Source organism: Lycium barbarum, chromosome 10 (assembly GCF_019175385.1).
Source record: "Lycium barbarum isolate Lr01 chromosome 10, ASM1917538v2, whole genome shotgun sequence".
Lineage (NCBI taxonomy): Eukaryota > Viridiplantae > Streptophyta > Magnoliopsida > Solanales > Solanaceae > Lycium > Lycium barbarum.
In genome coordinates this window covers 75,997,128-76,022,432 of record NC_083346.1, presented here as the reverse complement: position 1 = coordinate 76,022,432, position 25,305 = coordinate 75,997,128, and the positions used below count along the sequence as shown (strand labels likewise).

The 25,305-nt window shown below is 37.9% G+C and overlaps 1 protein-coding gene across 1 annotated transcript; it reads right to left on the bottom strand.

Moving 5' to 3' along the window:
- Positions 1 to 5,816: 5,816 nt before the first annotated feature.
- Positions 5,817 to 7,496, bottom strand: LOC132613055 (uncharacterized). The gene has a single exon (XM_060327114.1). The coding sequence runs from the start codon at positions 7,494 to 7,496 to the stop codon at positions 5,817 to 5,819; it is 1,680 nt and encodes a 559-aa protein (XP_060183097.1).
- Positions 7,497 to 25,305: the final 17,809 nt, after the last annotated feature.

Sequence of the window (25,305 nt, the reverse complement as noted above, 5' to 3'; positions counted from 1 at the left end):
TTGAGGCAGTCAACCTGAAATTTAAAAACATGACTGTATTCTGAGGTAGTCAACCTGAAATTTAAATACGCGACTGTATTCTGAGGTAGTCAACCTGAAATTTAAAAACATGACTTTATTTTGAGGCAGTCAACCTGAAATTTAAAAACATGACTGTATTCTGAGGTAGTCAACCTGAAATTTAAATACGCGACTGTATTCTGAGGTAGTCAACCTGAAAAAAAAAACATGACTGTATTCTGAGGTAGTCAACCTAAAATTTAAATACGTGACTTTATTCTGAGGTAGTCAACCTATGAAAATATGAGAAAAGCATGGATTTTTGTTCCCTAAAATGCAACCAATAATAACATGATTATATGCATATCAAAGGAAAAACAAACATTTGAGAACTTTACTTTATAACGTTCATCATCATTTTTTAATAACAGTTTTTTCCTAAATTTCTTCGCCCCTGTTTTCAACAAAGAAAAATTTGCTAGTCTTAAAGTGGTGGTCGGTTTGTGGCCTTCACTCGCTGTGGAAATTGTCTTAGAGCCCATCCCACTTTACGAAAAACGAGGCTGATAGTGATCGACCAAATTGCTTAGAAACTATCTTTGCTTGCGAGAGACCATGATCTTTCAATGCTCACTTTGACTATTTTGTACCCCGTATCATTTTGCGTATGTGGTGTAATCGATCTTATTCTTAGAGCGAATTTTTGTTGTGGTGATCCTTCAACCTAGTACCTCGAAATAATGCTTTGCTTTTCGGGCAATTCACTTTTCTGGATAGATCACGAATGGATTTATGCCGTTGTCGATGCGGTGCGTGCCCAATAGTCATTGCTCTGTACCGCTAGGAAACTATAGTCAATTTTGCAGCCTTTTCTTTGCTCTTCAATTTGACGCAAGATTATACCGAAAGGGACTCAGAGAACAATACTAGAGATAAGGAGAAGAAAATGACAAAAAATTAAAAATTAAAAAGAGTTATGTTTAAACAAAAAGGTGTCCCTTTCGGGGAAAGAGGGAAGAGACTTATCTGGAGGTATATGCCGACTTCAATGAATCATGACATGCATTTTGGACTGGACGCTTGATCCGTCTGAGCTGTCTAAATCTCAAAATATGGTACCCTTCAATCCGAAACCGAGCTTTCTACGTAGATCGTGTTCATGCCGGAATAGAAGAAACTCATTCGATCAATGGTTCCCTGTGTAGGTCTTTACCAACTGACCTTTCTCAACTTACAATCATCTTATAGCGCCCTTGAGGGTTTTCACCAATTAAGACTAAAACTTACAATCGTCTTATAGTGCCCGTGAGGGTTTTCACCAATAAGACTCTCTCATTTATTTATTTTTGAATTCATTATCGCCTTATAGTGCCCGTAAGGGTTTTCACTAGTAAGACTCTCTCATTTTTTCTTTCCTCGTTTGCATTCAAATAAAGCGTTGTATACAACACCAAAGTCGTGGCACGCTGATTTGGCATTCTCAAAGATCGAAGGAAAGGCAAAAGAATCATAGATTGAATTACAACTTTGGAACCTTTTCATGAAATAAAAAAATAAAAAATAAAATAAAATAAAAATGTCCCAGTTTCTTCGAATACTAGGGAAATATGATTTTTTTTTGGTGGGACCGAACCACGAAATAGGGCTGCCTACGTATCCTTTTAGGAATCAGGTCGAACGTAGTTCAATAAACACTTTTTTTTTTTTGGTGGTTTTTTTTTTTTTTTTTTTTGGTGGGCTACATTAGTTCCAAAGAGGGGAAAACAAAGAAAATGTGCATAAAGCTCAAAGGGGCTAGAAAAAGGGTGACCGGTGTTTGGATAGTGAGAACGATAGCCTTTCGTCATCCCGAACTGAAAATGCCAAGTACCATAGCGTCGAAGTGAAAACATATCAAACATAATATCTTTTGACTGAGTCTGTGTTAATGGCTATGTCAGTCACCTTTCCCTCTATATCGGACAACTGCAAAGCTCCCTTTGACAACACCTGTTTGATAACATAAGGGCCCTGCCAATTTGGGGCGAATTTTCCCCTCGCTTCTTCTTGGTGCGGAAGGATGCGTTTCATAACAAGTTGGCCCACCTCAAAATATCTTGGATGCACCTTCTTGTTGTAAGCGCGAGCCATCCTTTGCTGGTATAACTGGCCAAAACAAACTGCTGTCAACCGCTTTTCATCGATTAACGATAATTGTTCTAGTCTATACTTGACCCATTCAGTGTCATCAATCTCTGCTTCAACAATGATTCGAAGAGAGGGGATCTCTACTTCTGCTGGTATGACTACCTCAGTTCCATAAACCAATAAGTAAGGAGTTGCGCCAACAGACGTGCGGATTGTCGTGCGGTACCCTAAAAGAGCAAAAGGCAATTTCTCTTGCCATTGCCTGGATCCTTGTACCATCTTCCTGAGGATCTTCTTTATGTTTTTGTTTGCAGCTTCAACAGCTCCATTGGCTTTGGGTCGATAAGGGGTAGAGTTGTGAGGCACAATTTTAAATTGCTCACATACCTCCTTCATGATATGACTATTAAGGTTGGCCGCATTGTCCGTGATAATGGTCTTTGGTATACCAAAACGACATATGATGTTAGAGTGAACAAAGTCTACCACTGCTTTCTTGGTGACTGATTTGAACGTAACAGCTTCTACCCATTTGGTGAAGTAGTCAATGGCAACTAGAATGAATCTGTGCCCATTAGAAGCTTTTGACTCAATTGGCCCAACAACATCTATCCCCCAATCTACGAAGGGCCAAGGAGCAGACATAGGGTGCAACTCCGACGGGGGAGAATGAATTTTGTCACTGTGAATTTGGCATTGATGACACTTGCGAACAAAGCGAAAACAATCTTGCTCCATGGTAAGCCAATAGTATCCTGCTCGAAGAATCTTCTTTGCTAGAACATAACCGTTCATGTGCGGGCCACATACTCCGGAGTGCACTTCATTCATGATCATTTCAGCTTCTTGGGTATTCACACATCTCAACAAATTCAAATCCGGGGTCCTTTTGTATAAGATCTCCCCACTAAAAAAGAAACCATTGGAAAGTCGCCTGATAGTTCTTTTTTGATCTCCGTCGGCATGTATTGGATATTGTTGTGTTTTTAAGAATCTTTTGATATCGTGATACCATGGCTCACCATCTGGCTCTACTTCAATTGTATTGCAATAACCATGTTGATCCCTAATCTGAATCTCCAACGGATTAATGTAAGCATTGCCTGGGTATGGAAGCATTGAGGCTAAAGTGGCCAAAGCATCAGCCAACTCATTGTGAAATCTAGGAATATATCTGAACTCAATTGACTTAAACCTTTTGCTAAGGCCCTCCAAACATTGTTTGTACGGAATGAGCTTGATGTCTCGAGTTTCCCATTCACCCTGAGCCTGCTGAATGAGTAAGTCAGAATCTCCAAATACTATTAATTCATGTGCATCCAGATGTATTGCCATGTTTAAACCCATTATGCAAGCTTCATATTCCGCTGTATTATTGGTACAGAAGAAACGAAGTCGTGCCGTGGCGGGATAATGATGCCCCATTGGTGAAATAAGAATTGCCCCAATCCCGACACCTTTAATGTTGACCGCTCCATCAAAGTATAATTTCCAGACATGACTGTCATCGCGAACTTCTTCCTCAACTGAATTAATCTCTTCGTCAGGAAAGTAAGTATTCAAAGGCTCATACTCATCGTCAACTGGGTTTTCTGCTAAATGATCGGCCAATGCTTGTGCTTTTATAGCGGTGCGGGTGACATAGACAATGTCAAACTCCGTAAGTAAAATCTGCCACTTTGCTAACCTTCCACTCGGCATAGGTTTCAGAAAGATATACTTCAAAGGATCCATTCGAGATATAAGGTGAGTCGTATAGGATGAAAGATAGTGCTTCAGTTTCTGGGCGACCCAAGTCAAAGCACAACACGTTCTTTCTAAAAATGTGTATTTTACCTCATAACTTGTGAACTTCTTGCTCAAATAATAGATCGTTTGTTCCTTCTTGCCTGTGGCATCATGTTGTCCTAGAATGCAACCAAAGGAGTTATCCATCACTGATAGATACAAAAACAAAGGCCTATCCGGTTCTGGCGGGACAAGCACTGGAGGGTTAGATAAATATTCCTTAATCTTATCAAAAGCCTCTTGACACTCGTCTGTCCACTTGACAGCGGCATCCTTCTTCAACAGCTTGAATATGGGCTCACATGTAGTGGTGAGCTGAGCGATGAACCTACTGATGTAGTTCAACCTACCAAGAAGACTCATGACTTCAGTTCTGTTCTTCGGGGGCGGTAATTCCCCAATGGCCTTTATCTTGGAGGGGTCTAATTCAATTCCTCGCCGACTAACTATAAACCCTAGAAGTTTCCCAGATGGAACTCCAAATGCACACTTGGCTGGATTGAGCTTGAGGTTGTACTTTCGCAATCTTTCAAAGAACTTTCTCAGATCACGCACATAGTCAGCTTGAGTTTTGGACTTAATGATCACATCATCGACGTACACTTCAATTTCTTTATGCATCATGTCGTGTAAAATAGTAGTCATAGCTCTCATGTAAGTTGCCCCTGCGTTCTTCAAACCAAATGTCATAACCCTGTAACAGTAAGTACCCCATGGGGTGGTGAAGGCGGTCTTTTCTGCATCCTCTTCATCCATCAAAATTTGATGATACCCAGCATAACAATCCACAAAAGATTGAATCTCGTGTTTGGCACAATTGTCAACAAGAATGTGGATGTTAGGCAAAGGAAAGTTGTCCTTTGGACTGGCTTTGTTCAAATCTCTATAGTCAACACAAACTCTTGTTTTCCCATCCTTCTTTGGTACGGACACAACATTTGCTAGCCATGTAGTAAATCGGACGACCCTGATCACATTTGCACTCAATTGCTTCATGATTTCCTCTTTAATCTTATCACTTACCTCTTTCTTAAATTATCTTTGCTTTTGTTGGACTGGTGGGAAATCAGGGTATGTTGGAAGTTTGTGCACTACCAGATCAACGCTCAAACCCGACATGTCATCATAAGACCAAGCAAACACATCTTTATATTCAAACAAAACCTGGATTATGTCATCTCTGGTCTTTTGTTCGGCATGAATGCTTATCTTTGTTTCTCTAGTTTCATCAGAAGTTCCCAAATTAATTTCCTCGGTTTCATTTAGATTAGGCTTAGGCTTATTCTCAAATTGATCCAGTTCCCTTTTTATTTCTTCAAAAGTCTCTTCTTCATCATATTCATCAACCTCTTGATTCATTGTTTCGAGATTAGACAGCTCTTTAAGATCTGGACGTGAATTCCGCATGCATGTCATGTTATTAGAGCCGGCGTTAATGAAACTGAAATGAAAAATAAAAATAAAAATAAAATAGGGAAAAGGAGAAAATAGAATTGACTAAGAAACTGAAACTTAATTTTATTGAATTGGAAAGGATAGAAGGGTTAACATTAGAGCATAGCAAATAAACTATTTGGATTACCACCTAGAGAATAATCCAAATATAGAAAAAATAGCAAAATAAACTACCAAGACTCCTTCTTTGTGGGGAGAGGAGTGGCTTCCCAGTTGGCGAGCTTGACTTCTGGGCCAATACGTTGCACATCTGCATGACTAGGGCCTTCACCAATCTGAACCATGTTTACTCCATAGAACATTTCTTTGAGACCTTGACATATTTCGTCCATGTCATCTTGGACAGACATGTCTTTATTCTCTTCAAAACGTGACCTAGTAAAAGACTTGGCAATGTGGGGAACGGGCTTTGGCAATTTCCAAACCTTATTTTTCTGCTCTTTTTCTCATTTTCTGTCAGCATTAGTTGGCCTAAAACCCAAACCAGAAGTATCTTGATTACCAAATGGAGAGATAGGGTCAACAATTCCTTGTAATGACACCCCCAAGCCCTTTCCTGGCTCATAACCATTTTGCAGCATTTGTGTAGCCACCATGACTGAAGTAGAGGATAGACGAGGCTCTAAGATAGGCTTCCCTTCCATAAACCGATCAGCTGCCACTATTTCAAAGGTCTGAAATATGAGGGATTCACAACCTTCCTTGGCCTCGACATATGGGACAGAAGGGTCTCTATATATTGAAAGATCATCTTCACCGTGAACAATAATTTCTTGTTTCTCATATTCAAACTTGACCACTTGGTGTAAAGTAAATGGCACCACTCTGGCTGCATGGATCCATGGCCTTCCTAAAAGCAAGTTGTAGGAAGTGTCCATGTCTATAACTTGGAATGTGATCCCAAAATCAACAGGTCCAATTTTTAAAGTAAGATCAATCTCACCAATAGTGTCTCTTTTTGCGCCATCAAAAGCTCGAACACATACATTGTTAGTACGAATTCTATCTGTGCTGATTTTCAAACTTTGCAAAGTAGAGAGGGGGCAAATGTCCACACCCGAGTCTCCATCAATCATGACTCTTTTCACATAATGTTCTTCACATTTGACAGTTAAATGCAAAGCCTTATTATGTCCAACTCCTTCCACAGGAAACTCATCGTCGGTGAAAGTGATTCTATTCACCTCAAATATTCTATTGGCCATCTTTTCCAGGTGACTTACAGTTGTTTTGTCCAAAACATGTGCCTCATTCAGAATTCTAATCAATGCTTGACAGTGCTCTTTAGAATGTATGAGCAAATATAGCAATGAAATCTGAGCAGGAGTTTTTCTCAACTGATCAACAATAGAGTAATCTTGAACTTTCATCTTCTTCATGAATTCTTCAGCTTCTTCTTCAGTGATAGGTTTTTTCACCGGAAATTGGCTATCCCTGGCTTGTTTGGCTCTCCTTAGTTCTTCTGGAGCATAACACCTTCCAGAACGCGTTAAGCCACCAGTTTCGTTTATTTCTTTAACAATCTCCTTTCCCTTGTAAGTCACAGTGGTTTTGTTGTAGTTCCATGGGACATTTTTCATGTTTATCACTAGAATTTGTGCCGTGTGCTTTATCACAATTGGTTCTGTCATCTTTCCTAAACCATTCTGGTTTTGACCAAACCTGGGAAAACCACTAGGAACATATAATTTTGGTCCAGTTACTAATGTCTCTTTTTTCTTTGTGGCTCCAGGAACATACAATATCAACTTCCTCGAGCCTTTGAGATTCGCATTAGAACTTGCACCTTTTACACACAACTGTACTTCTTGTGCAGACTTTGTCACCATACCCAACCCTTCTTTTAAGGTGTCAATTTCCATTATTGTTTTGCCTGTTTGCTTGTATTCCTTATCGTCACAGATCATCCCAACAACATGAGCATTGTTGTGAGCAGGAAGTGGGTTGTTGGTGACATTCGAAGCCTCTTCGTCATGTATTACAATTGCTTTGTCATCAATTAGCTTCTCAATGGCTCTCTTCAAAGTAAAACAATTCTCTGTGCTATGACCCTGAGCATTAGAATGATACTCGCACCTGACAGTGGGGTCAAAACCTCTTGCATTTGGGTTGACATCATACGACATGATAGGTTCAATCAAACCCAATTGTATCAATTTCCGCAACAGGCTTGTATATGATTCTCCAATTGGGGTGAAATTTTCCCTCTGTCTTTGTTCTCTTACATAATCAGTCTTATGACGTGGATTATAAGGTGCTTGAAGATTTTGTTATTGGGGATGAAAGCCTTGTGGAGCAGGCACCCTCCATTATTGGCGTTGTGGAGGTCAGGCATATGTCTGGGTGTTGAAAACCGTATATTGGGGTGGAGCAATTGAGTAGTGGGGATCCTGATGCGGATAAAAATGTTGAGGTAAGTTGGATTGTCCTCGTAAGATTTGGTGGTTTGTCCCCCTTTGAGCAGCACTGGACCCTGATACCATCATGGATCCTTCCTCTTTCTTTTTTCGATTTCCAAAACCACCAGACCCATTTTGAATTGCTTGGGTGGTAGCCTTGAGTGCTACCTGACTCACAATTTTGCCGGACTTGATGCTATTTTCAACCATTTCCCCAACTTTAATTGCTTCTGCGAATGTCTTTCCCACTGTGGAAAGCAAATAGTGGAAGTAATCAGGTTCTTGTGCCTGGAGGAAAACATCAATCATTTCCGACTCCTTCATCGGCGGTTTGACCCTGGCAGCTTGTTCCCTCCACCTGATAGCATATTCTCTAAAACTCTCGGTAGGCTTTTTCTTCATACTAGCGAGAGAAGTGCGATCAGGCACAATATCAATGTTATACTGAAATTGTCGAACAAAATATCCTGCCATGTCATCCCAGGTAGGCCAATTAGAAATATCTTGATCGATGAACCATTCTGAGGCAATTCCCACTAGACTTTCTCCAAAATATGACATGAGTAATTCTTCCTTATTCCCTGCCCCTCTTAGTTGGTTACAATACTTCTTCAAGTGTGCTACGGGGTCGTCGTGACCATCGTACTTCTCAAACTTCGGAGTCTTAAAACCAAGGGGCAAATGAACATTGGGGAACATGCACAAATCTCTGAATGAGACGCTTTTTGGACCTCTTAATCCTTGCATATTCCTCACACTCTGCTCTAGACTCTTCATTTTTCTAGCCATTTCCTCTTGTCCCTCATTCTTAGCAGTTTTCTCGATCTCGACGGGGGAACTATACTGCTGAAAGGGGTTATACGAGTCTGGGACTTTAAAAGTCAATTCCGGAGAATAATATTGATCGTGGTGACCTTTAGATGGAGGCTCATTATTGGACTTCTGTACCGATGTTGGTTGAGGGATTGTAGTAGTTTGTACAGTGGGGATGAAAATTGGGTTATTTCTGAAGTGTTGGATATGTTAACATGTGGACCAAATCCAGGAGGAAAAAGTGGATCACTTGTCGGGGTTTCAATGGGAATTGACATAGTCACATCCGGGAATCCAGGGATTGAAGATGGTGGAACTTGCCTATTCATCCAAGCCTGGTACATGTCAGCCATTTGTTGTGTCAACATCCTTACTTCCTCTGCTGATGCTGATTCATGTTGAACCATCTGACCTCGAGATTCATCACCGTCTGACTCGTTTCCATCCTTATGGGCCATTATCCCCTTGCTTTTGGACCTTGTGTTATATTCGTGAGGAGCCAGTTCAACCACAAACCAACCACCTTATCTTTAAGACGAGAACAAATAAGTTAGGGTTTAGCATTTTGAAGATATTAATCACACGTTGTATGCCATGCACCTAAATTATTTCCCGTCTAATATGAGCATCAGAAGGCTTTCATGTTTCATCCCGGCTTTTAGGTGAGTTCATTTCTCATTTTATTATTATTTTTTGTTATTATTCATTTTTTTTCTCTTTCGGTGATTTTGAAGTATTTTGATCGAACCCATTAAGGGGTGCCTACGTATCATGTTAAACATGAATCAGATCATTACGTAGTTCATGAAAAAGAACAAATTTGGATTTTTTGAATCAACTAAAAATATTTTTATTGACTTTCAAATTAGTATTTTTCAATACAAAGACGTAAAGGAAAATAACCAAAAAGAAAGGCACCATAGACTGAAAAGACTAAATCGAGACTAGAATATCCAAAACAAACTAAAAATAAAGACTCGAAAAGAGTCAATCTCAAAATACAACTACTGAACTAGAACTCCTAATAATTATAACTAAACTTCAATCTTGCGAAATCCTCAACCTTGTATGTGAACTAATGCATATCTGCTCACGGTGCTTCTGGCCCAGGCTGACCCCCTAACATGCGATATATCTGCTTCAGTTCTGCTGTGAAGTGGCGTGCGAAGGTAGGCACCTCTCTAGCAAATTGCTCATAACCCATCCCCTGCCAGTCCAGACAACTTTGAGCAACATGAACAACTAAATTGTGGACATGTTCTCTAACATCTCGATAATTCCGCTCTAGGTCTTGGACTTGCTGCTGGCGAGTATTGGCTATCTCTCTCATACCTGCCTCACGGTGCAATGCCAATTCAAGCTGGTTTCTAATCCTTGCTCGGTCATTCATTAATTGGTTCCTTTCTACATCAAACCGAACTCTCTCTTTATCGAATTCAGCTTGTTGTCGAGTTTGCAGGGCATAGAATTGAGCTTTCTCGTCTTCAAAACGCGCTTTCTCCGCATCAAAGAAGTCTCCCTTCTCATCGAGTTCCCTCTGTAACACATCAACGGCTTCTCTAACAATGCCCAAATCCTCGTATAAGGTCTGAATTGTAGAGCGATGTTTCTTCTCAGCCGTTTTTTGGGCTTCCCTAACTCTAACACCCATCTCTACCTCCATCTGAGCCAAATCCTCTCTGGCAGTTTTTAGTTCTTTATTGATAGCATGTACAGTGGACTGATAGTTTTCTTCAACTTCAAACCGAGCTTGCTTGATTCTGACCTCAACCTCTGCCTCCTTGTCTCTTGCTTCTTTTACAGACCCTTCAGGCCTAACCTTGAGGGGAGCTTGATCATGAAACCAGTGAAAGTACAAAAGATCTACCTCTCCTTGATCACGATCCTCTATCATAGTACTCAAACCTAGGACCCGATGGCCGCCCCAAATTCTTTTAGCTTCTGATTCTCGACGTCGATCTTCTGATTTTACCTCCCATACAAAATCCTGCATGTTCTCAACAATAGGTACGATTTGCCTCCGACCTAGCTGGCGTAAAACTCGAAGTGGAGCATACGGCTGAAACCCCCTGAGGCCCATTAGAACAAAAAAGGGCCGATAAGAAGACATGTAGATCACCTCAGCCGAAGGAAACCAATAATAATTCCAAGTAATCTGAGAAGCTGTCAACTCACGAAGATACTCTGCCCAAGCCTTGACGCCTTCTGGCAAATTTTTCCTTAATTCCTTCACCCTATCTAGATGATCTAAGATATTGCTCTTCCAATCAGATTTGAATTTTGACTGGTAATGATGGCGGTATAAGTGCTCTAGAAACCACACTTGTAATAAAGTGTTACAACCTTCAAAATATTTTTCACCCTCTCTGCATTCAGTCAAAGCACGATATATATCAGCTAGGATCATTGGTAAGATGGTGGAATCTTCTCTCTTCATCATAGCTGTGACTATCCCAGACAAACGAATGTCGATTTTTCTGTCTCGTCTAGGAAAAAAACCATGGTTCCCAGGAATGCTACCATGAATGCTTCTTGCCTATGCTTTTCCCATGTAAAGTAGTGATTCCCATTTTTTAGTTGCTTTCCATACTGTAGAAATCCTTGTTCGTTTCCATATCTCGCATATAAGAACTCCAAAGTAACCCATCCATTGTCCAAACATGCCATACGAAGGTGGTTAAGGTGCATTTGCTCCAAAAATTTATTTCCACTAACATTTCTTGGAGCTAGAGGCATTTTTTTACGAAGGTTCTTTCCTAACCCCGTGAAACCACCTAGTTCTTCCAGTGTAGGAGTTAACTCAAAATCTCTAAAGCGGAAGACGTTGTTTGCAGGGTCCTAGAACGGAATTAAAGCCTCAATTAGGTCCCTGTTAGGGCTGATTCTCATAATATCTATGAGGAATGCCAGATGTTTAAATATCGGGGTCTGTAGATAATGACCCATGTCGTTCCACCAAGCCAGGAGTAGCGGTGGGGTTTTGTCTGCAATCATAAACTCTGGGGGTTCATTGACTTCTTCAACTGCTTCATCTCTTGGCCTCTTATCACATCTCATCGGTATCATTTTGGCCTATTTAGAAAAATAAAAAGGGCTTCGAATTAAGACCTAAACACAAAATAAAAATAAAATAAAATAAAAAGTTTAAAAAAATGTAAAAAGTGGCTATTTTTCACAAAAACAACCCTTATATGCGTTTTGTAGCAAGATTTTAGGGTTATCTTGGAAAAGACGGCCAGACGCGAAAACTAAAGTACTATAATGATTTTTTTTTATTTTAAAAAAAAAATGGGCCAAACCTGAGGGAGTTTTCCTACAATAAAGGAGTTTTTTTTTTTTTTGAGAATTTTTGTGAAAAGACAAAAGACTAGATTCTTTCTGGTTGTTTATATTTTTAAAAAATGGGTATATAATAGATCTATTTCTTTGTTTTACTAATCACCCTAAAAGCCGATCAACAATGAACAACCATTCCAAATAATATTGCAAATAGCACATATGATGCACATGTTGGTCAAGAGAAACAGGTGCCTGTCTTAGACGGACTCGGCCCCTGTACCGAGCCCCACTAGGGCAAATGCAAGTGATGCAAACAAAGCGCGGCCTACTAGGGGTACCATGTCTGTGTTTCAGTTCTACTAAGGTTAAACCTAATGGAGAAAGGTATCTAGACTGGCTGTAAAACGAGCGGACGACTCGAGTCGGGCGAGGGACAACGTACCGGTAGCAGCACTTTTCGGCTTTGTTGTGGGTCCTCCCCATCCTAAACATGTGTGACTATAAATCCTTCACCAGGGACCAAGGGCCCACTGGCTTTATCTCAACAGAAGTGGGGTGCGTAGTCGCAATTCCCGTTTTTGTGGCAAAAATGTATTATTGAAGACTCAGAGGGGGTGCGCGAGAGAACACAAATATATTACAGTTCAATAATATCAAAGCAGTAAATAAGCAGGCATAGAGCACATTAGTCCCATATACACAAAATATCCAAGAAATAAAGAAAGTCAAATGCAAGTCAATATATAAAGCTCGAATTCTGGTTATTCCCCAGCGGAGTCGCCATCTGTCACACCCCTTTTTTTTCTTAATAAAAATAAATTTGATTTGTTTTTAGATAAAAGGGTTTTTCCAATTAAAGTGACATTTTGAGAAGGGATTATTTATTTATTACAGAGTCGCCACTTGGAATTAAGTTTTGGTGTTCCAAGTCACCTTATTAAACCCCTAATCAAAAGGAAAGTTGACTCTTTATTTATTGGTCTGTGAAACAAAGATCGGGTAAGGAATTCTGTTGACCGGGGAAAAGGTATTAGGCATTCCCCAAGTCCCGTGGTTCTAGCACGGTCGCTTTATCGACTTATATCTGGCTAAAATCAATCCTTTTATAAAATGTATTTATTAGCTATGCCTATGATTTGCTTAATATTGTTTACCTGTTACTAGTTTTGACTAAAACGCGTAGTTGCTACCTCAATCTCGATACACAGAAAATTTATAGCTAAAAGTATTTCTCCACTAATTAAGTAAAATAAAATCCATTAAATAGTTGAAATATTGTGATTAATTGATTCAACTTGTAAAATCTTCTAGTGCCAAAGTGTAGCCGGCATGAGCATCTTTAATTTATTATTTATAAAATAGCTTTATCTTGGGGCATCAGCAAACTCTTTGTCCATTTCTTCTTTAAAATAAAATCAAGTATATATGATAGATATATTTCTTACAATGTCTTCTTTGTCCTCTTCCTGCCCCAAATTTAAATATCTCAAACTTGGTATTGGAAAAATACTACAAAGCTTCCACTATCCAATATTAAATACCAAGAAATTAAGCTTGCAAATCTATTCCTCCTATACACATGAAGTAAATATCCATTCAAACAGTAGCCATGCACGTCCTAAATATCTAAGAAAGATCACTCCACATTCTAAAAGAAAAATTAATCTAAGCTATATTCATGATACTATATATTGTTCCTTTCTTTTCAACTCCAACCCCACAACACGTTTTTATATATATTTTGGGTCTTGCCATATCATGATAGTATAATTCTATTTGCTTAATAAAAGACTTAACTATTTAATCTAAGTAACTGTTTCCTTAAACAACTATAAATTAAGAAAATATATTAAACCAATAAAATTATATTATGCTAACACATGAAAAGATATTTCAATAATAAAGACCTATAAACCCGAACACGTTAACCAACAGTGAGTCAAAATACTATATACTTGGTCTAACTTAGTTGAATCGATGTTAGTTTCATTGTAAACTTATTCCTTTCTATTTTAACTAAGCATGGATTTCAACCAACCATTTAACACACAAGAAATAGTCACATATGCTATTGAATCATTTTAAAAAAAAATAGCAAAACATCATCATCATTATAGCATGAGCTAAAATACTACACCATTTAATTTATAAATAAAATTATCCACATACACAAATTTACTACAATCAAAACAAAGAACAAAAAAAAACTTAAATGTGGAAGTTCCTTTATAAATCGTGAATCTGCTCGTTGACGGGAGAGTCAAATAAGAACCAAACTCAAGTTTTTAAAGCTATTTTGCTAAAATACTCTATTTTTTTTTTACTGAAATTGTTCTTTTGTTGTCGCTCTCTCTCTCTCTCTCTCTCTTTTTTTGTTAAAAAAAAAACCTAACACCTATAAATATTAATGCTTGTGGTACTGCAGATTTGGTGTTAGCATATAAAAGTGCAAATCATACTACTCAAGTGGAAACCTTTTAACTTGAAAACAATAAAGTTGGCTGAAAGCCTGAAAAGTCCTACGACATTACTTTCCTGCTCAAACTTTGTTTTCCTAGAAATTTCATGTATCGTGACAAGTCTTCAACTAATTTAAAGGGTTGGACTTCTTTTAAGTGTCAACACATTTGCGTATTAAAAAAAAACATAGTTAATTAAGTACCAAAAGAAAACGTTTAACTACTATACCAAACATTAAACCAATAAGCATTATATAACATGGCAAAACAGATTAACCAAAGAAATGAAAAATCCATTTAAACACTTGAAGTAATCATAAGTTTTTTTAAAAGTAGATAACACGTAATCAAAGTACAACTTTTTATGCTATTATAACCAAACGTTGCATCTTTATTTGTAAATTAACAATTACACGTTTCATCAATCTTACCCTTAATTTAACGATGCCAAAATTTGAACGTGATTCATAATATAAAGTCAAAGAATAATAACCGCTTAGACACATATGAAATATTAACAAACTTCATAATATTGAAATAAGGTCTCATATAATCATGATATTTAATCATACAAGGAAGATGGACTGTTACCTTTGCGTAGATTAATTCGCAACAAGAAAACAGCTATACTCTAACAATTTCCAAAGTTAACAGTGCTAACTTTCTGGTCCACAAACGCAAAACCGTAAGCAGAAACCTCGAACTCCAACTTAGCATTCAAACTAAACCTTTTTCGAAATTGGTACTTTTCTCTTTGCTTGCAATGTATTTTTTTTTTACTGTGTATTTTGCTCTCTTTGCTTACTGTGTTTTTTTTTTCTACTGCTTCTGATGTGTGTGTTTTTTTTTCTACTCTCCGTTGTTCTTCTTTTTCTACCCTTTTTGATATCTGTGTGCATGGATATATATTTGTTTTTTGTGAGGGATCGTGTGAGAGGAAGGAGGAGGAAAAAAAGGGAATGGGGATAAGGGATAGTAACGTGAAGTGAGGGGGGTTTAGGATTTGGTTATTTGGTGAGAGTTTTAGGGGGGTGGGGAAACGTGTAGGTTAGGGATTTTGTTTAGGTTTGCAGATTTTTTTTTTAATACTAATATCACCACATCAAACTCAATTGTCTTATCACCACTCTATTTTGTTTTTCTTCATAAGATAAAAATAGAGATAAGAAATATTAACCAACTAAACATAAAAGGTTAAATGAAAAAACATAGAAAAGTGAAATAGCTAGCCCAAAATAAAATGTAACTAGGAAAACTACTAAAAATCACTAGCTTAATATTAAATCCTAAATTAGAAGAAAACATATTTTTTTGTAATTATTTTTTGAAAAATGAAAACCAAACTTATCCTAAAATGTGACTCTTATTTTTGAAGTTTTCGATCTTTAAATGTAAGACTTACTAAAAATGAGATAAAAATTTAAATATCTAACTAAACCTAAAAGAAATATTTAAACACTAAAAATGATGTAAAACTCATGTTCGGTCAAAAATTAGGTGGTCACACAATGCTAGTTTTGCAGGTCATCATGTCTAACCAAGGCGATAGGATGCAAGAGGTAGTAGATATGTCATCCATAGCAAGTTCATTGGCTATGATCATGAATCAAATCTCGGGCATATAAGCGGGTGTGGAAGAGATGAGAGGAGAGATGGATGGTGTGAATGGGAAGTTGAAGGGTATAGATGAACGGATGGTGAGTATTGAGAAAGTTCAAATGGAGGGTTCGAGTAGAATGGGCACTCCCCATTCTCGGAATGAAGGTGATGGGGATAAAACACAAGACACTACACCAACCATTACCCCGGGACAAATCCATGCCTTGTGCAATCCCAACACCACAACCACCTCCACCCAAAGAGCTCCACCACCCCAAACAACCAACCTTCCATCCCAAAACTCCACATTCCAAAACACCAATCGACAAACCTATCCCTAAGTTTACCATCATAACCCGAATGAGGCAATCCCTCAAGTAACCTTACAACAAACACCCAAGCTCCACCCCAAGTCCAAACACAAGATCCCTTTCCTAACCAAAACCAATACCAACGCCACTACCAATACCCCATGAATGAAGAGGAGTATGATGACTATCCACAAGGTAGGTGGTGGGATGATAACCGGCAAAGAGGGAGGCGTGGAGGAATGAATAACCGGGGGAGGGGAGGAAGAGGAGGTTTTGAGAGGTTTCCGGGCCATGACCCTAGATTCCAAGGTCATGTAGTCTTAAGGAGGGACCAAGGTTATGAAGACCGGGGAAGATGGCAAGATAATGAGCGGAATTTGAAGACCATCAAGGTGAACCTTCCTACGTTCCAAGGAGGTAGCAATCCGGAAGAGTTCCTTGAATGGAAATTGCAAAGTGAGCGCATCTTCCTCAAGAATAATGTGTCCGAAGCCTTGAAGGCAAAGTATGCCCTCACTCAATTTGAGGGGTACGCCTCTACTTGGTGGGAATCCAAAAAGTTACAAAGAGCTCAATAACACATCTATGATCTCCCAACTTGGAACGACTTGATTAAGCTCATGGAGACAAGGTGGCTTCCACCCACATACCACCAAGATGCACTCAAAAGGTTGTACATGTTGAAGCAAGGTTTGAAAAGTGTGGAAGCTTACTTTGATGAGTTTGAGGATTTGTGGATGAAGTCCAAGATACAGGAGCATGAAGAGTACACTATTATAAGGTTTGTAGCCAACTTAAATCGGGACATCTCTAAACCGATGAGGCTCAAGACTTATAATAGTCTTGAAGAGGCTTTCCATGATGCATCCAAGGTTGAAGTGGATCTAAAAGAAGAGAGGTCTTACAAAGACAAAAGCAAATCATCTTCAACTTGTAACCAAGGGAAAGAGAAGTGGAAGACGTCCACTTGGGAGAAGCCCAAGATCACTACTCCCAATCGTCAAGATAAGCTTGATGATAAGGCTAAAAGAGGTAACAGCTCTAAACCCAACTATAATCGTCCTTCTACCGTCCAATGATTTAAGTGACAATGAAGAGGGAACTATGCAAGTGAGTGTCCTAATCGGAGGACTATCACCATTGTGAGAGATGGGTATCGGACCGATGATGAAAATGAGGGAGGGGTTGGTGATGAACATGAGGGAGAAAGTAGTGAGTGTGAGGGTGATTCCGAGGGAGAAGTTGAATTGAGATATGAGGAGGCTTTGAATCATGCTATTGTCGCTAGAAGAGCCCTGGGAACTCTAGCTAGGGAAGAGAGTGACCAACGGCATAACTTGTTTCATGCTAGGTGTAAAATTTTGGATAATGTTTGTTCCTTGATCATTGATGGTGGGAGTTGCACTAATGCGGTTAGCCAATTCTTGGTTGAAAGTATGAAATTCCCCACAAAGAAACACCTAGCCCCTACAAACTTCAATGGTTCAATGAAAGTGGAGAAATGTAGGTGACCAAGCAAGTGATTATCCAATTGAGCATTGGAAAATATGAGGATGAAATCTTATGTGACGTGGTTCCAATGCAAGCGTGCCATATTTTGCTTGGAAGACCTTGGCAATTTGATGTGGATGCTCAACATAGTGGGCGGACCAAGAAGTATTCTTTTGTGGTCAATGGTAAAAAGTATGTCCTTGCTCCATTGACTCTCCATGAAGTGCGTAAAGACTATGGAGTTATGAAAGAGCTATGTGAAAAGGTGAAAAGGGAGGAAATGGCGGTGAGTGAAAAGGAGACCTTGGTTGCTCAAGGAGAACAAGGTTCGACCCAAGAGAAGAGTAAGAAGTGTATGGTCGCTAGAGGAATGTTAGGAGGAGAGGAAAGGTGTGGTGAAGAGAAGGACTTGGTGCCAAGTCAAGCTAACCCCTCTAACCTTTCTATTTCTTCTAGTTGTCTTGTTCCTTTTGTAGGTACTTACGTGGATGATCACCTTAAAGAGGACATGGACTCGAGTTTCCAAGTTCCTTTGGAGGATGAAGTAGTGCTACCCTCTTCTGAAGAGGAAGGCCAATACAAGGAACTTGACCAAATTGACAAAGGTGATGTGCTTCAACAAAGAGGTAACAAAGCTAACCCTTCTACTTTAGCAAATGTGGATCACTTTGTGCTTAATGAACAATTAAGTAGAGATAAAGTTTTGCCTTTTGTGGGAATTAGAGACCCTTTGTTAATTGATGATGGATTAGAGAAAAGTGCTTACACACTAGTTGATCCTTTTGATGACTATATTGACTCTTCTTGCAAGAGTAAATTGTGTCCATCTAGTGATAGCACTTGTGTTGATATTGGTCCTATTGAGAGTGAACTTGTTTATTTTTAATGTGATCTTGTGATTAAACCTACTCTCTTCAAGGATGATAACTTGCTTGATAGTAACATAGTGGATGATTGTGCAATGCATGGCTTTGTGTTTGGGGATGTTGAAAATAAAGCCTTTCTTGAGAATCACAAAGTCACTAAAGAACCACTATGGTATGATGATCCATTTCTTAGTGGGCAAAACCTCCTCTTAAGGGAATTCGACTTGATTGCTAAAATGGATTATCTTGAAAAGGATGGTAAACTTGGCTACAAATTGCTAATAATATTTTGTGTGATACCTTTCCTTATGAACTCTTTGCTCATGAAACCCTTTGTATGTTGTTGCTTAAGTTTATGATGGGTTTGCAAGAGGGATGTGTAGTCCATGACTTGAGGAATATCTTTGTTTATGATCCTGGTGTAGTGTCCTCTTGTTATGTCTTGGTAGTGAAACCATTGTTTGAGGAGACTAGTGTAGAGAGTTGGGTTCTAGGTTGGAATGACCTTACTTTACATCTTACACTTAGTCAAAATGAAGGTATAACTTGCTTGGGGAGTGAGTTATTTCTTGAATTTTGGGGAATTCACCTTGTTGAAATCCCATGTATGCACTCTCTATGCATGATTACTATTGATGTGTGGTTGTACCACAAATTTGTTCATCCTTGGCATGATTATGTGGTTATTATTGTGTGTGCTAACCCTCAATCTTTGAGGAGTATGCTGTCTTCCATCTTCCTTTGGCTTTTTCAAGGTTTGGATTCGAGGACGAATCCTTTTCAAGAAGGGGAGGATGATATGACCCTACTAGGCACACCTCGCTTGAAGGCTCACATTGAAGGCCAAGGCATGGGACTCCAATCCATTCAAGCTAGGAGGATGACCAAAGGAGCATTGGAGACCCATGGAGAGGCACACAAGCCCCATAATAAGGCCTATGAAGTATGGAAAGTAGCTTGGAGAGGGATGAAAGAAGAAGCTACAAGAGAGAAGGCCAACACTCAAAGTGGCTAGAGTCGCAAAGGGACAAAAACGCAAATGTGGCTAGATGTGCAAATAAGGGCCATAGGTGCAAAAGGGTCACAATTGAAAGCTTGAGGATTGGATGATGGCTATATGTGCAAGAGGAGCCTTTTTCGGATTCCAAGCCAACATCCAACTAGCCAAACATGGCCCTTGCCTCATTAATGACATTCTTGTAATAACTAGCCTAGCTTTTAAGTCTCTTAGTATAAATACTAGACTTAGGTTATTTTCATATTTAGATCATGTTGCTTGAAGAAACTCTTATAAGAGATTGTAGTTGATAGCTTTAGATTAATATAGATTGTTTGGTTGGTTAACCAAGTGTTACTTCGTAGTTGTGAAGTGAATTGCTTATTTCCATCGAATTCAATGTTGCTCATTTTTGGATTCATTTGAGTCGTTTGTTGATTCAAATTGCTTAGGTTCTAAGGTTTGTAAATTCGATTGGAAGGGTTAGGGTTTGATATACCCTTTCTTGTCCATAGATTTCTTGCTCTTGGGTCAAGTATCTATCCATCTACCCTCTTCCATTTCTATTCTTCATCCACCCTTTATTTTGATTTTCTTGTTCTTTGTTTTTCTAGAGTTTCCCTAGGTTGAATTTTATCATATATAACTTTGAATTTTGTTTTCTTTCCTTAGCGCAACATTTAATTCTACTTCTAAAGTGATTCAGAGTAGATTTGAGATTGATTTGAGTTAGATTTTAGAAGAGGGTTAAGGAAGAAGACGAAGTCTATTTTTGTATATTATTTTATTATAGTCTATATGAGTGTATAGACACATCTTGTACACTATTATTCACTTTTATACACGTATATGCACAATATGTTTGTCTTGTATAAAGGGCATAACATTGTATAAAAGTGTATAAGCATTGTAGACGAACTTGTTCTATATTTTTCAGTTGCAATGTTTGTTCAAAAGCAGTCCAAATCTATATTATTTCTAGAAAGTCTAAACAACACCCACTTTAAATTTCTAAGAAAATTAAATTCAAAATTTTATACCCACTTATTTAAACTTGTTCAATAATGGTGGATTACCTTAAAAATCTAATTTTTACCACCCAAATATTTTTGGTTTGTTGAACTAATGTTTGAGTTATTCAGAATTGGGTTAGAAGCTCGAGATATTTTTCTAAATAGCGATTTCCAGAACCTGTTTGGAGTTTGATGTTAAAGATCCAACCTGCAACTTTGTATACTGAAAATATACAATAGACCAAGAGTAAAAAGCAAAAGAAGCTTTGACTAACTCTCTTCTTTTTCAACGACTGCTACACCTACACCATTCCTCCGTTGAATTTGATAATTCATAAATAAAAATATCATTTGTGCCAACTTTCCTCTCTGTCTCTTTTCTTCCGTTGCCATTCTCAATTTTCAGGAGAACTGGAACTACGTACCCCTTAGAAAAGCCCTTTCTTGAATTTTTTGAACATCACAATTGCAATCTTTACCTTTTGTGTTTGGGATACACCTTTGCAAAGTTGTATATAGGCCATATTATTGCAATGTATGTAAGTGGGTGAGAAAAAGACATAATTGGTCCCTCAACTATGAGAGTAGGTTCAAATAGTCCCTTAACTATTCATTTAACAGTTTTGGTCCTCTAAGTTTGTCACAAGTTAACAAAAATGGTCCATTAACTATGAGGGTTGGTCAAAAATAGTCCCTTAAGTATGCACTTAACAATTTTGGTCCTTCAAGTTAGCCAAAAGTTAGTACTTTTAGTCTCCTACAAAATATTCATCGAACTTTGTTTGTTAGATTTGACGAGAACTATGGAAAAAAAAATTAGCGAGAACTCACATTACTAAAGAAAAGACTAAATATTTCGGGACAAAACCGACGGACGTAAATTAGAAATAGCAGAAACTACAAAAATTGTCACTACTAAAAACAAGCAAAAAAACGATGGACGGTATTTATTTTTATACCGGGTTTTCAATAAAAATGACTCTAGTGTATTTTACGTAGCCAATGGACTTCCTCGGTTTCAATCGATAGAGTCTGTCGATCTTTGTGTTTTGAGACACTATTTTCTGACATTATCAAGTCTGTAGGTTTTTTCTCAGTTTTTCCTATAATCAACTAACGCACTGCGTCAGTTTTTCAAAGTGACGCAGGCCGTCAGTTTTTTGTTCGTCGATTTTTGGCAGTTTTTTAGTAGTGTTTACCCTTTCCTCCTTATCTTTTTTTTTTTAAAAAAAATTATATTAGCAAATTAAAGAAAAAGAGAATATGAAATTATGGTGTATTTGAAGGGAAAGAGGTGGCTGATTTTGTGGAGGAAAGGAGAAGAGAAAGCATTTATCTGACCAATTTCAAAAGAGAAGATAAGAATAAAGAAACAGAAATAAAAAGAAACGAAAAAATTGAAAATGAAGAGCTGCTGCAACGAGCTTTTCTGGTGAAGGAGAAGAAGAAATAAAAAGAACAAAAAAAAGAGAAAAAGAAAAAGGGAAAAAAATTTAAACTGAAAAGGAATAAAGTAATAAAATACATTTAAAAAAAATGTTGCAAAATAATTTTTAATCTTAATTTTTTGTCTTTCACATTCCTTAAGAGAGTGATTACGCTCTCTATGCCAGGTGGCCTCAAAAGGGTCCAATAGTTCAACTTCATACTGGTTCCGCGCGCGGGGGGGGGGGGGGGGGGGGGGGGTGGTATTAGGACCTCCACTTTAAGTGTCTATTTTTTTTTTTAAAAAAGGTCATAGTTCAAGGGGACTTCTATGTATTTTCTCTTTTCATTTACGTCTCTTAGTTTGACATGATATTTAAGAATGTAAAAAAAGTGAAATCTTGTGATATTAACCTAAATGTATGTATAACATATCAAAACTACTCTCTGAATATTGCGGTATAATAAACGTGTCATGTCATTACTATAAGAGAATATGTCGAATTAGAAACTTACTGAATTTAAAAAGAAGTATTTCTTGAAAAAAAAAAGTAAGACATAAATTAAAACAAATGAAATATTTGAAAAGACTCACATATATCTTTATATGATGTGAGAATCTAGCAACAAATGTGAGAAAGAATACAAAATGTGTACTTCAGATTACTAGTTTTGCTAGGGTTTGTTTAACAATATTGTCGTTTTTGTCCGTGTACAATTCCATTCTCCTTTTTAGGAGTCGAGAAAAAAATTATGTCACCGAATATTGGGATGGTATATTTTTGAAAGTGTGATGCTTTAGTTGAGAAAATACCCAAATACCCCCCCTCCCCCCCTCCAATGTTTGGCCAAAATCCCAACTACACACTCAACCTTTGTGGGGGTCCTATTACCCATTTGGCCAATTTAAAAGAGGAATAAAGTGACCCTTTTTTGCTGATGAGGCAGTCATATATGCAGACCACCAAATATTTGTGCGGTGTTTTCTACACGCGCTAGGCCCCACCTGCATTATTTTTTACTTTCCCTTATTAATTGTAACCCGACCCATACCCATACCAAAATCTAAAATTACCTATTTCCCTTAATCAGCCCCATTTCTCAAATCCCTAACCCAAAACCCGATCGACTCCATTTCAACCCTAAACTTTATTAACAATATTATTGTGTCCACTCTTTAAGGTTGGATTCGAACTTCATTTGTTGTTGCTGCTCCTTGTGCATCAAGTGAAGGTTAGTTTTTGACATTTTCTTTTTTGAAAAAACGAGTGTAGGGTTTTGTGCTTTGTCCCCTTTTGGTTAATCTGGTTTTAAACAACAAATTTTGATTTTCCTATCTGTAATTAGCATATGTAGTTTCATGTACCTGTTGTTGTTTAACTCTAGTATGATTTAGACTAGGGTTTCAACTTATTGTGCATATGCTTACCATTTTTTGCGATTTAGTTGTACATATTTAGTTTATTTATTAATAAATGTTATTCGTTATCAACAATACATAATGTTTTGTATTTAGGTAGAAGATGGCTGATTTTGTCTATGTAACCTTAAGATGGTACCATGAGGGTTTGTTAGACTTGTGGGGAACCAATATATGAAGGTGCGGATGTTGCTGGTGTATTTGATGTTGATGTTGATATGTTGTCCTATTTTGAGTTGAGAGACTTCATTAATGAATTGGGATATCAACTACTTGCACATTTAGTATTAAGCCACCTAATAGTGGCATTTTGGTAGATGTTGAGAGTGATAGGGTTATTTTAGACATGAGTGTGTCCTTGAAAAGTGGTGATATTGTGGAGGTTTTTGTCCAACACATGGTTGAAGAACTAGAATCAGGCCCACCTTTATTAGAATATTTTAGTCATGAGGATAGGGAGGAATCTTGTTCAGCTTTTAATAAAAGGGTTGATGACATTGGGGCAGATGAAATTGGGAGTAATGAAAGGGTTGTTGAGGAGCCCTTAAATGGTCCCATTACACCTTCTTCCTTTACTTCTAAAACTGCTAAAAAAACACCATCTCCTACTTGTACTACTGTTACACCTCGGAAAAATTTTCGTTGATGCACAGTGGATATACTAACGAGGGGAACGAAGTATACGATATTTCAATAAGTAAGAAATAGAATTTGATGATTCTAAATGAGATTTCAAAGACATTCGATGTAAGAGAAGAAAGTTGTCAAGGAAGGCAAGTCATACGTTATGTATCGGAAAGGATTTACGAGTAACGAGTTAATGATGATTTAATGATGCTTTGGAGAAGAGTTATAACGTCCCTTAGATTGTTAATGAGGTGACAAACGAGTGTTAAGAAGGTTTCATAAGGATTGGAGATCAAACGAGTCGACGAGAACGAACTTCGGAAAACTGGGCATTATACGGCCAAACATACTGGTCGTATAAAACATATGGGCCGTATGTTCAACCGTATAATCAGCCCAGATTAGCACCTCTCTCTGGACCAAATCTACGGTCAGACATACGGTCAGTATAATTTATACGGACCGTATGTTGGTCCGTAGAAACTGGACGAGACAGATTTATGTTATTAATAAGGGACCAAGTTTCATTTCATTTCATTTTCCCCTTCACACCACTTCTCTCTAGAACTCTCTAGAACATTTCTCCCACAAAAATTCAAGAAATATTAGTGATCAACTACATTAATCTAAGTGAATCAAGTGTAAGAAGCACATTAAAGTTCATCCAAGCCAAGGAATATCAATGGAAGTGAACTAGGGTTTTGATGCAAGAGAAGTATTTCAACTCAAGGTTTATTATCACACAATCTAAGGTAAGTTTCATGATATTTTCATGTTGTTTAAGGTACTGAAAAGTTGAAACACTTGGATTGTAAAAGGATATAGAAAATGGGTCATGAATAAGGGAATAGTACCATTTTGAGTAGTAGTTTGGAGTGAATCATGAATATTGATATGTGATGATTATAAGTACACTATAAATGACATTTAGAACATGGGGTAAGTATTATATGTCAGAACACGCGATAGTGAACTATAACCACAATTATGGAGAAATTGAAGTGAAATTGTGAAATGCGGATAATGTAGATGAATGATGATTTTTGTGTATGATATTGTGAATGTTGTGATGGATGTTGGGAGTTGATATGTAAAATGAGGAAAGTTGTATAAACAAAGGAAATGCTGCCCAATTTTCTCTAGCATTAGTAAGCACGTTTATATAATCAAGTAGCTAATGATGAAGCGAATTCCTTTGAAGGTAGAGATGTGAGCGTTGAAGGAGAACGTTCAAGT